The sequence below is a fragment of the Zosterops lateralis genome, assembly GCF_965231275.1.
Source record: "Zosterops lateralis genome assembly, chromosome: 5".
In the NCBI taxonomy this organism is placed as follows: Eukaryota; Metazoa; Chordata; class Aves; order Passeriformes; family Zosteropidae; genus Zosterops; species Zosterops lateralis.
In genome coordinates, this window is record NC_139766.1 from 38,629,975 (window position 1) to 38,642,489 (window position 12,515).

The 12,515-nt window shown below is 37.3% G+C and overlaps 1 protein-coding gene across 8 annotated transcripts in view; it reads left to right on the forward strand.

The window, feature by feature from the left end:
- NEK1 (NIMA related kinase 1) overlaps positions 1-3,371 on the forward strand; it is a 41,940-nt gene extending 38,569 nt beyond the window's left edge. For all 8 annotated transcript variants that reach the window (XM_083861158.1, XM_083861159.1, XM_083861157.1 and 5 more), the window contains 3 exons: positions 531-664; positions 944-1,076; positions 2,999-3,371. In XM_083861158.1, the coding sequence (XP_083717284.1) occupies positions 531-664; positions 944-1,076; positions 2,999-3,012 (281 nt within the window). In that variant the 3' untranslated portion in view covers positions 3,013-3,371. The remainder of the gene's footprint in view (positions 1-530; positions 665-943; positions 1,077-2,998) is intronic.
- The last annotated feature ends 9,144 nt before the right edge of the window (positions 3,372-12,515 follow it).

The following is a 12,515-nucleotide window of genomic DNA, read 5'->3' on the forward strand; positions in this document are numbered from 1 at the left end:
AAATCTGTAGCTAAATTAGTGCTGGGTTTTTTTAGACTTTCTCCATGGAACAAGATGTATCTCAGGACAGAAAGTAATGGATAGGTAACATACATATCCTTATTTTTTACTGGAAGACAGCTGCTTCATTAAGGAAATCCTTTCCCTTGTGTGGGACAGCTGCCACATCCTTCATGAGTTTCACCTCAGAAATTTATAGAGTGGTGGTATGGAACTTGACCTAATTTGCTAACCAAAATTCTGCTTTAAGACCATACCTTGTTTTCCTTCAGGCTGAATATGGCTAATTGTCAGAGTGGGGATATGGAGGGGATAGCTGGATGCTTCCCATTTGGGATTTGGGATTATTTTCAAGAAAGGGACTATTCCTATTTTCTTGCACATTGTCAGAACGTCTGCCAACATCATCCAGTGCTCCTGAGCTTACCTGTTTGGTTGCTTTTAAAGGATATTTGTTTTAGAGATTTTGAAACACCGTTAAGAATGTAGGAAAACTGAGGGGCTTTTACTGATGTTTTCTCTCTTTCTAGATAATAGTGATGGAGAGATTGCCAGTGAATGTGAAGAATGTGATAGTATCTTCAGCCATTTAGAAGAGTTGAGATATAATCTGGAGCAGGAAATAGGCTTTGATAAATTAATCGAAGTTTATGAGAAAATAAAGGTTTGTGGAATAAACTCAAGTGGAAATATTTTATGAAACAAGCACCTAGGACTGTTTGCTGTGCCAATTAACTAATTTTTTTGTATGATTAGAGTAAAAGGTTTTTGCTATAGTCTTTTAATCTGTTTTGGCACACTAAAATATTAACAGAGAAAATGCCTGGCCAGTGGGTTAAAGAGAAGAACATTGGGTTATACCATGAATTGCATTTAATAAGTTTGAACTATTTAATTTTATACCCATTTTACTTTTGATAACATGGTTTGTTCTTTCCCCTAGTCAATACTTGAAGATGAAGATGAAAATATTGATATTTGTTCAACCATAGTTCAGACTGTTCTTGGAAATGAACAGAAACACCTGTATGCCAAAATACTTCACCTGGTAATGGCAGATGGAGCCTATCAAGAAGGTAATCTCAGTGTATCCTGGCAGTTATAGCTTGTCTTATCTTCTCTCTTGGCCATATTCAATATAGGTTCCAATATATTGTTATCTATATATTATCATAGTATCACAGAATATAGAACATATCTTAGTATTTTTATTCCTGCAACAAAATGTGGCAAACTTTGCTGACCAGTCTGATTTAACAGAATTTGCATGTACAGTCAACTGTAACAATAACTGGCTTACAAAAGGTACAATATAATTATTTAATTTCTGTAAAACAGTTTCACAGACGGGGGAAAGGAAATCCAGCACAAAACTTGCAGAATCAAGACCATTTTTATCTTAAGAATTAATGAACTTTTAGCTAAAATAGTATTACACTTTCTGTGATGTTACTTTTAATAGGTTGCACCATCACTCCTTTTCTGAAAATTTCATGGAGCTCTTTATCCTATAATTAGTATTTTTTCAGAAGACCTTGATGTGTATGTACCATCCATCTTAGTTGGTGACTCAGTAATACATTAAAATAATTTATTTTGCTCTGGAGCCCTGCCCAGCTTTAGCACAGGTTACAAGGCAGATGTTCTTCCATCTCTCAGAGTTACTCTTAGGAAAAACTACTCAGACCACCATCAGTGAGGGAATGCTTTTGATTTTTTTCTATTTCTCTCATGTCAAAAATTTAACTGCTGTTAAATATTTTTAGATTTCTAATAGTGAAGTCTTCACTGGAGAGGAGAAAAAGAAGAAATCTAAAATTTTAATTAGTTTTATAGAAATCTGAAGCATCATATATTGGCTTTAGAAGTGTGTGTAATTATCACCATTTAATGTATTTCAGTTTTCAAAAAAATATTCTAATGTATGTTAACCAGTATGTACCTTCTGCATCTTTTAAGTTCTTTTACAAATACGTTGCATTAGCAGTGCAAGGTCAAGTAAGTGTATGGCTTTCTATGACTTTTATATGTAAATACTTGGGGAAGGGTGTCTTAAAACTACTTACAAAAACATAATCATTTTTTAAGTTCTAATTCAAATTACGTTTTCCTGATTTTTTTTTCCTACTGATATAGAACTGCTAGGTAAGAGCAATCAGTTCCATGTTGTTTTCATGCTGTGTTAGAGAAGTATGACAGAGAAATGTCTGAAAAGTATTTTTTCAGGCACAATTTATTGATTTAATGACAGATTTGGAAGATACATTGTAGTAGTTCATTTTTCCAGTATCCAAAAGACTGGCAATGCAGAATAACAAGAAAATGGTTACTATAGTGTCACCATTTTCTTTTCTTGCTACTCTTAAGGATATTTTAAAACTAGTACTAAAAGGCTTAAATGAACATTTGCTGAAATGTTGGCTTATAAATTATAAGCTGTTGTCTGAGTGAATCCTATTAAAATGAGCTGACTTTCATCTTGCAAAATGCTGATTAACAAGTGGCTATTTTTATTAGATTCATTTCTAATTCTGTATTTTACAAATCTGTGGTAGCATCCAAAAAATGATAAGAAAAAGTAATTCTACACATTTCAGACACTTAAATTAAAAAGTCCTATGCTAATAGGGGTGAAGAGAGGACAAGTGACAGACAGAAGGATCTTCATGAGCTTCTGTCTCAAAAGTCTTATACTCTTCAAATAAGAAATGTTGGGAGAAAATCTGTTGCTCTTTCCTAAGAGGATTGTTTTAACTGAAGCAGGCCACTTGAGGTGCAACGATCTTAAATTCACTGATCCAAGACGACACGATGTTCAGTATTTGTATGTAGTGCTTTAAGGCAGCTTTGGTCATGGTCACCTCATTGGTGAAGACTTAGTGGATTCTTGTGTTATTGTTTACTAAATAGTGGTTTCTAGATTGTTTTGTAGCCCTTGCTTGTGTTTCTGTGTGTCTCATTTTCACCCTGTCTCTCCCCCTTTTCTACTTTTTTACAGGTAATGATGAATAACCCTGACTCAGGAAATTCCTTAGTGCTTACTACATGTCAGTGTCTGAAGTATGCACAACTGAACAACAGATTGTAGTGGAGAATGTAACATGGGTCAGGAAATGGAAGACTTCAAAAAAGAATGTTGACTGTATGAAAAAGAAAGAACATGCTTTTGAAACTGAGATACCTTTAGAGTTCTCTTGTGTGGATTTGTATACGTGTTCCTTAAATATTCAGTGCCCGAAATTTTACAAACCCACAGCAACCAACCAACAACAACAAAATAAAATCAACAAAACCCGAAAACCTCAACAAACCAAACAAAAACCCCCAAACCTGTGACCTATCAAATTAAAAAAAAAAAATAGAGAAAGAAATACCTGTATGTACTCTGATACAAAACTGAGACCTATAATTAAAAGACAATTTCTGCCATATGAACAGGGAGCTGGTATGGTAGAACAGTTGGAAAAATTACTGTGTTGTGGAAATACATCTAGCTATTTACTTACACACTTCAAGTAGCTTTTCTTTACACCTACACAAAGAAATTATTTTGTTTTTATTTACTCTCATGGTTGTATTTTAATAGTATCTTAATCTAGTCATCCAGTTCAAGCATTTCACTTTTATTGTATTTTGAAGCTGAAGGCTTCTGTCACATCTGAAATATCTTGATGCTGTTTCTGAATCAGGGCAGACTGGTACATAAGTCATCATTGAAATGTCTGGGTGGGGGGTTGAGATTGTGAAATCCATTTGGAGCTAGAATACTCTGTTTTCCAAAATTTTTCTCCTTTTTCTTCTTCTTCCCCTTCCCAAAAATCCCAGTTGTTTGCCTCTCTTGAATTTTGTAATCTGGTCAATGATGATGTACTACACTCTTGAACTGAAAAGGGGGAGGGAGTTTCCAGTTTGGCTTTGAAGTCTGAGTCTTCTAGTCATTGCTCCAGAAGCCACAGGGGAAAATGAAACATTGCAGCCACAAGTGCTGTGTCATACTTCACATCTTCTGGCTTCTCTATTGTATAGCTTGGTTTCCAGCCCCCTACAAGCACAACCAGGTTTCTTCTGACACACATTTCCTCATTCGTTGTGTCAAAGCAGTGTGATACAGGGCAGGCATTAGAGATTCTGTTGGTTTCCAACCATCATCTCTAGTTTTACTAGTTTACTAGTTTACCCATTACAGTAAGTCTCTTCTTGTGAATTTGATAAACTGTCAAACTTCCAAGTGCCCTACTGGAGAAAAATAGGTTTGGTTTCTTTTTTTTCAGTTACAACCAGCCACAATTTTAAACTGTCAAAAGTTGCTTTTTCACAAAGTAAAAACAAGTATATATATAAATATATATATAATTTAAACTGTCAAAATATGTACATGATTTTTGTATAATTGTTTTATGGTGTCATTATTAAAATTTTGCTCACTGAAAAGTGTTAATTTTTTTAGACAGATACCAAACTTACTCTAGTTCAGCATTATCGTGGGAATCTGCAGTGAGAATAAAATTAATAATAATAATAAATTGCCTTTAATAGATTATTCTTTTTATCTTTATTTTTTTGATAAACACCTCTTATTTTGTCTGCTGAGAAACTATGATCAGCTGTTGGAAACAGCATTGGTTCTGGGCTATGCTGCCTCTCTTCTCATTCCCTTTCCTTCTTTATTTCCTTTTTCTTAACTTCCCGCTATAAACCTTTTAGCAGTCTTCTCTTCCATTCCACTTTTCACTACTGCATAATTTATCCTCCTGAGCTACATCACTTATGACATTTAGCAAGGACGCCCTAAAGACTCTGTTAAAGAATGATGATGAAGTAATTTTCCTTTTTCAGGTTTGAGTTTTCAAATCATGCCTTGCCCACCTTCTGGAGAAAGGGAGGACTCAAAACCTTTAGATTTAAAATAATATAAAATAACTGTATGGAAACAACAAAATATACAACTGGTATATTCTGTCCTCTATGGTTTTGAATCCCCTTAAGGTGATACAGTCTTACTGGAGTTAAGGATTGGGCCTTCCTTTAAACTGAAATGAAACGAAGGGATTCACTTCCTTTAAATTGAAATCATATCATTGCTGACAGTCTTCATTTCTTACACTGCTGTGTACTGGCTTGCTTCTGGTGAGAAAAATGGGCATCATCTGCAGACTGCGAGATTTACAAACAGCTTTTTACCAATTAAGAATTCGAAAAATACATGTAGATTGTGGACAGCTTTTTAAGAATAATCTTCAAACCTGCCACCCAAGTCTGAATATCCTTGAAATCCCTCAAAAGCTAACTTAAAACCGACACAGTAAATAAGTTTGTCTGCAAAAGAAATACTTTCATCTGAAATGTTAAATCCATATTTAACATATTCTGTAATGACATCAAGGACAGTGTGGCTGCAAGATCTCTATGCAATTCATTGAGATCAGTTGAGCATTTGGCTTGTGTGCATATTACATTCACCTTTGAAGAATTTTCTCTTGTAGTTCTAGTAGCAAATTGAGATACGGAATGGTATTTTTCACACAAAATATATTCTGTGAACTACATAACACTGATGTCTCTGTCCTCAGACTTGCTTCTTAACCCTTGAAGCCAACTCTAAGTTCAGTTGAGGAATGTTTAAAAAAAACCCAAAGCAACCAAACAAGCAAAAAACCATCAGCAGAGAGAAGTAAGACCTCCAGTGGTGAACTGGTTTGAGCTGAACAGGTACAGAACTCTACTAGGAGCACTGATGCCTAAAATCTTTTTTGAAGAAAAAAGTCTGAAGAGGCCTGATGAGTGCCTATTTGAAGTTACTACTAGAAGAAACTAAAGAGAAAAATGTGTTATCTGGTTGGGAACATGAACCAAAGCAGAGCACAAGTTTTTCTGTGGTCTGTTAAGTGAATGGCTGATTTAAATCAAGTTCAATCTACCACAATCCTAACAAGGCTATTCGTGCTCTTGAGAAATCTGCACTATTTATTAGTAATTCTTACTTCAGCTTTTACTGCTTCTCCGTCCCTCTTGCTCTCATTTGAGCATAAATACGGGTGTCCTGGGGGGGGACACAGTGGGGCCGGGGTGGGACAGGAATTCCCAAGGCCCTGCCATTTATTAATTTTCCTTCTACAAGGCCATTTTCTGAAAATGCCCATAAATACAATTTTTTGTCTGTTCACAAAATTTTACATTCTTTTTCCTGGAGGATGATAGGAGGCTTATAGACTCATAGAACATCCTGAGTTGGAAGGGACCTACAAGGATCACAGAGTCCAACTCCTGGCCCTGAACAATCTCACCATGTGCCTGAGAGCATTGTCCAAACGCTGCTGGAACTTCGGCGGTCACTCTGAAACCATTTCCCTGGGGAGGCTGCTCCAGTGCCCAGCCACCCTCAGGGGTAGTACCTTTTTCTGATTTCCACCCTAAACCTCCCTGACACAACTTTGGGCCATTCTCTCGCGTCACTGGTCACTACAGAGAAACGATCAGTGCCTGCCCCTCCTCTACCCCTTAGGAGGAAGTTACTGCAATGGAGTCTCCCCTCAGTCTCCTCCAGGCTGAATAGACCAAGTGATCTCAGCTGTCCCTTATATTTATTACTTCCCTTCTCAGTCCTTCACCATCTTTGTAGCCCTGCTTTGGATGCTCTCTAGTAGCTTTATGGCATGGTATGTCCACTTTCCCCAAATGACTAGATGTAAATTTAAATAAAATACAAGACTTTTAGCACAGAAATGTATGGTTGGGCTCTGTATAATCTTCTCCTCTTCCAGAGCTTGGGGTAGAAGCATGCCCCTGACTAAATTGTTGATTTGACTTCTGTCTCCACTATAAGCACCACATCAGAGCTCAAATAAAGCTACACTCTACATAATTTTATTAGCTGTGATTAACCAAAGGCAAATACAGAAATGTAACTTTTCAATTCTTTTAAATGTTTTTCTTTTCAAATAACTGCTTTCTCAAGTCTTATTTTACCATTTGTTCATTCATGAACCATGTAAACTCAAATTTAGCGTGAAATAGAAATCAACGTTTACCATTTCTAAGCCTTTTTTTGCCATTTTTATCATAGCAGTTTAAATGGAGCAAATTTTATAGTTTAACTAGTAGTTTTAAAACCCATAAAGAGCTTTCTTTAAATTAAATTTGTTTGTTAATGCAGTTCACCCTTCAGATGCATTTCCAAGTTGATATGTTTTCCAGCTGAGCTGACGAGTTCATCAATTCAAATTGTAGCACTTAGAATGGTTGGCTTGTGTAAGAGTCTTAAAAACACTTCTTCATCAAGTAAAGCTTAATTGAGCTGCATCCACAAAGATATATTAATTTGCTGTTAATTATGAGACATATACATATATGTGTGTATGTATATATATGTGTGTGTGTGTGTAGACATATGGATAGATAGAAAGATAAATTAGATAGATAGATAGATAGATAGATAGATAGATAGATAGATAGATAGATAGAATTCAACTGCTGCTCCTAAATTCCTAAATTGCCTGCCTTGAGCACTTCTGATCTGGTTCACTCTTCCGGATTTTATTTCCAAGACATTTTTAAACCAAGATGGGATTTAGCCAATTCCATTCACTCTCTTTATAACAATACAGTTAAGAGAACTCACAGAGCCAAAGACTTGGAGAGGTTTTTCACATGAACTGCACAACGCAAGCCAAAGCCATGGGCAGGTTGCAGAGTGGGAAAACTCCAGCGAGGGAGCATTTCCTTAGTTTCAGGATGGCTGTGATGGTTCTTTTGCAAGTCATCCCTGAGGTTGACTGTATCAAGTGTGAGGCTGGGGCGTTGCGTGATTCACTTTTGCTTGGCTGAGGGATGTTCCCTTAGGGACTGTAGTCAGCCAGGAAAAAATACAGTTCACATTTAAATAGGACTGTGGCTTCAGCTGATGCAGACATGCTCTCAGGAGAAGAGAACCAGTCATACCCTAATTTTTGCTGTATCCTGCACACAGTCCTGACAGTAATCTCTCCCCTAGGGGAAGGGATGAAGTATACATTTTGGCTGTGTCCTTGATATAGAATAAAACTTCCCTAAATTCAAATTGTTGGCTAAAAGACTGTGGTTCCATCTCTCTTAAAAAAATTTAAATCTCAAGCAATACTTCAGGGATGCCATACCTTTCTTCTATGGGTTGCCCCATGTGCAATCAAATGTTCTTACTGTTCTTTGTTTTATTGCTGCTACAACTATACTGAATGCTGTCAGAGAAGTTTTGCAAAACTAAGGAATGCAGCTGTTTTCTGAAGTGATTGATTTGATATAAATACAGAAAGGACAGAAAACCTAAGGTGCCATTAATGATGAACCACAACTCTGTCTATTGTGGAGCTCTACCAACTTGAGCCCTGCTTAAAAAAATGCTTTTTATAAACTGCTGTAGGTGTTTTATTTCCTCTAAATTCTTTGTATGGATGTGTTTAAGAAAAGACTGGATATGACACTGCCATGACCTATCTGACATGGTGATGCTCAGTCAAAGGTTGGACTCAATGATCTCAAGAGGTTTTTTCCAACCTCATTTATTCTGGGAATCTGTAACAATTCTTGATAAAGATGTCTGAAAGATAGAAATAAAATGCAACTAATTTGCCACAATTATACCACATTCAATTGATCCTTTCCCACTGACATTAATTTTGATAACTTACATAGCTGTTTGGAGTATTTTAATCCTCTTCTTTAAACATTGTAAGAAGAACCTAAAAGATCAAGTCTATGTCAGTCGAGCTTCTCAACAGAGTACATGGACATGACATTGGACATACTTTTATGTCTTTTAATTATTAGAAATATGAGTATACTTTATTTTTTTATACTCTGTAGTTCTAAGCTTTATTTAGTAGACCTGTATTTATTGTTACATATGTGGGAATTATTTCAATGGCACTAAAATATCCCTGATGTGATTTTTAGCTTAGTAATGCAGCACTGTTTTCCCAGCTGTGGAAAAGCCTGACTGCGGCAAGCTCTATATCCAGTGCCACTGTGGCCTTTAGTACATTAGTTAATGATCACAATGCCCTGAATAACTTCACTCACTTTATTTACTTAATACTGCTTTGTTACCTTTCCTCAGATGACCACTATTGCTTTCTCTACATTGGACAATCCTCTTTGTCCTGAAACTTCAGCAAATTCTGACTTCACAGACCATGAGGTCAAACATTGCCAGGTAGGAAAGGAAGCACAGTTCAGTCCTGGCCCACAGCCTTTGTTAACCATGCAGTGACACTGTAGTAACTACTTTGCTCAGATCCATAATGGGCAGACTTTCCACCACAACCCTGGTCTAGCTGTACGTAACAGTAGTGGAGCATGGATGAGCACAGTCATAAGGCCTCCCTCCTCACAGTAAAATTAAAGAAAGCTTGAGTCAGATCCCATTGGGATTTGTTAAGTTTCTCCTGTTCACCACAGTCTGTTCTTTCCCTCTGCTGATGATTCTCAGGACCAGCAGAAGGAAATGTTCGCCCACCCTGGTGCTTGGGCATGAAGCAGAGCGTCATTGATTAAACTGCTGAGAAGATGGGTGTGAGCCAAGGCACCAGACTCTGAGCTGCATTTGGTGAGGATATGAACACGTCTTCCATTCTGCTTATTCTGCCACAGTGAACACAATCTCCATCAGAAGGATGGGATATAACAGATGGAGCTATAACTTAAACCACTTTGTAACAGTTCCTAAAGCTCATCTGTCAAGGATAGTGCCAGACTGCTTGTGCAGTGTTAGTAAGAGAAATTTATGTATGAACATACAATTTGAAATAGGCCTGCTGAGGAGCAAAAGCTGTGTAGCCTGTAGTGCTTTTCTTGCATTAATCAAGTTGTAATGTATTTACTTAGCACTATTTTTGTTTTCACTTGCTGGCAAAATCCCCACAGATGTTTTATTTTGCCTTACAGCAGTTAAAAAGGTGAGAAATGTATAACTGAAATAATTTACTAATTGTGTAATTTCCTGGCTTATCACACAATAAACCATGGGGGCTTGTTAGAGGATGATGGTAATCCATAGTATGACACGTCAGATCACTTCCTACAGTCACTAGCTTTAACAAAGCGATCTATGACAATTCTACTCAGGTATTTTCAGCTGAAATTCAGAAGACTGGCAAGCCTGTAAGATGTGGGTGTCCCCTGTCCCTCCATTGTGCATTTCTGTCTTAGTGCTGTCTGAAGAATATGCTGCTCACAGCTACACTGATGGTCATGGAAATTACAGGTACCTCGTTTCTGGAAATCTTGCTGCTTTTGCAGCCTTAGGGAAATGTATTTTCTTGCCATAGGATAACAGAGAGGTCAAAAGGTTTTGTGATCATTGGCCAGAAGATTGTGTAGAATAATAGAGTGAACTGGGGAAAAAAATGCACTGAAAGCATCTGGGAGGTTTTGTGCATACTAGACAATACATTCTATACTAATTTTCTGTGGCTAAGTTTACTGTTACTGAAGCCTAGAAGTAGCCAAATAAAACAGCAGGGAAGCCTTTTCTGTATTTCTTGCCTCCATTTCTCACTAACATTTTTTCATTTGCTCACTCCCTCTTCCAATGGAAGCTGGGGGGAAAGTGCCGAGTGCAGCACTAATGACATGAAGAAAAATACTGAGGGAAGCAGCATGGAGGCCATGGTTTCAACCACTCTCCCTCCCTTGCCCAGGAGAATTTCAGTGACCTCTTGACACCTCCCATGGGAAACTTTAAATTGACAAGAGTATTTGCCAAGTAAATACAAAAAATGGCATTAAAATAGTATTGTTTCTGACTTAATCCTCCTAAAGTCAATGCAAGTGAGTTAAGGTTCCCAGAGCAGCTATAACACACTAACCTCAATCTTGATGGCTGGGTATGTGAATGTGTAACAGGACTGATTAAAAAATACTTCCACGCACTCACTAATAGTCACTGGGAAAACTGAAAATAAAAATGCCAAAAATTAAGTTACAGCTTGTTCCTGGATTGTGCTGGTATAATTTGGTTAAAACTAATACGTTTCATGTTATGCAACACTATCTAGAGTCAAAATATTAATTTGTCCTACAAAAACAAAGGGGAAGGCATTTCATGCTCATTATAAGCTGATTAGTTATTCTGCAGCGTTTTTGCTGGGGTAAGCTACTCAAGAATGATTGTTGTGACTCTTGGAAAATATTCTGGCTTTACTATATGTCAGTTGCCAATTTTTCCTCTGAAATCTGAATATGAGGAATATGAGAGTATGTTGCACCTCAAGTGTCTCCATACCATACTCCCCTACACCCAGAGAATACATTTGCTGCCCAGCAACACTTGCTGGTCATTATTAAAGCTGATCCTGCTTATTAATAGTAGGATTATTTCTACTCCAGGAGACAGGTTGCTAAAGATCTATAGTTTAGTACTAGGAATTGTTCCTTTGCTTCCTCTCCAGCACATTATTTAATTGAACGTGTAGAGATAAATGCATGTGTGCCAGTCCTTGTCTCGTTTGTCCTGCCCTCTCTTATCTTTCCAGTCTTTTTTGCAACAAGTTGCCAAGTCTTCCACGTATGAGGTAACTCTGCCTTCTTGTTCCCCACTCATGTCATATAGGAAAGGATCAGCACAATAAATCCCATAAATAAGAATGCTTCCAGAAGACAATACCAGAAAAAAATGCTCACCAATGTATGAACTGGTATGTAGGAAAAGACCTAGCACAGGCTCTTTGCTGACAGTTCTTTAGAGCACAGCTGCCTTAGCTATATATAAGGACTATATATAAAAATACATCAGTTTTTTAGCACAGGTGTGACCTTAGAGAAGAATTGTGGTAGAACTGCCTTAGCAGTTTGCAGGGTTTTGGCACATTTACCCATTGTCAGTGCCCCAGTTCATCCACACACAGAGTTGCTGTTTGCATTTTCTGGGACACGTGGGAAAACATTACTTGAAAATGAGTTTGACTATAGCTCATATAAAGTGTCTATTTAAGAGGTATTTAAGGGCTGATTCTTAGCTGGGGGATGGAATCCAGCTGCCTGTTTTCTTTGGCCCCAAGAGCCAGTTTCATGTGATTTACATTTTCAAAGCTCAATGAAAGAGCTTGAGGCTTGGCTTTGAGGCATGGCATGGGTTTTTTTGGGATTGGAGTTTCTTCTCGTGGTGGGGGCATGCTAGTGAGTAAATATTTTACAGCCCACATTCCTAGTTCTACAAAATCAGCAACTCCAGGCTGTGGGACAATGTAAGTAAGCACAAAGGCTGGAATTTATTGCTAGTAATGATCTATGAGATAAGATTTTTCTGCTAAGCCAGTGCAGAGTTCTCTTGCCAGATGTGTGGGAGTGAAAGTGACACAAATCTTTAAAAAAAAATTTAAAAAAAAAAAAAGAGAGAGAGAAATCTTTGGCAATCCCAGAGTGATTATCTAGCCTTGTGGTGCTAGCAGCCTCAGAGAATTCATTTTGTCTCAATGTCCTTATTGACTTAGAAGCCAAGTCTCAAGCTTTATGAAAGAAATCCAAAGTAGTGCCATGAATAC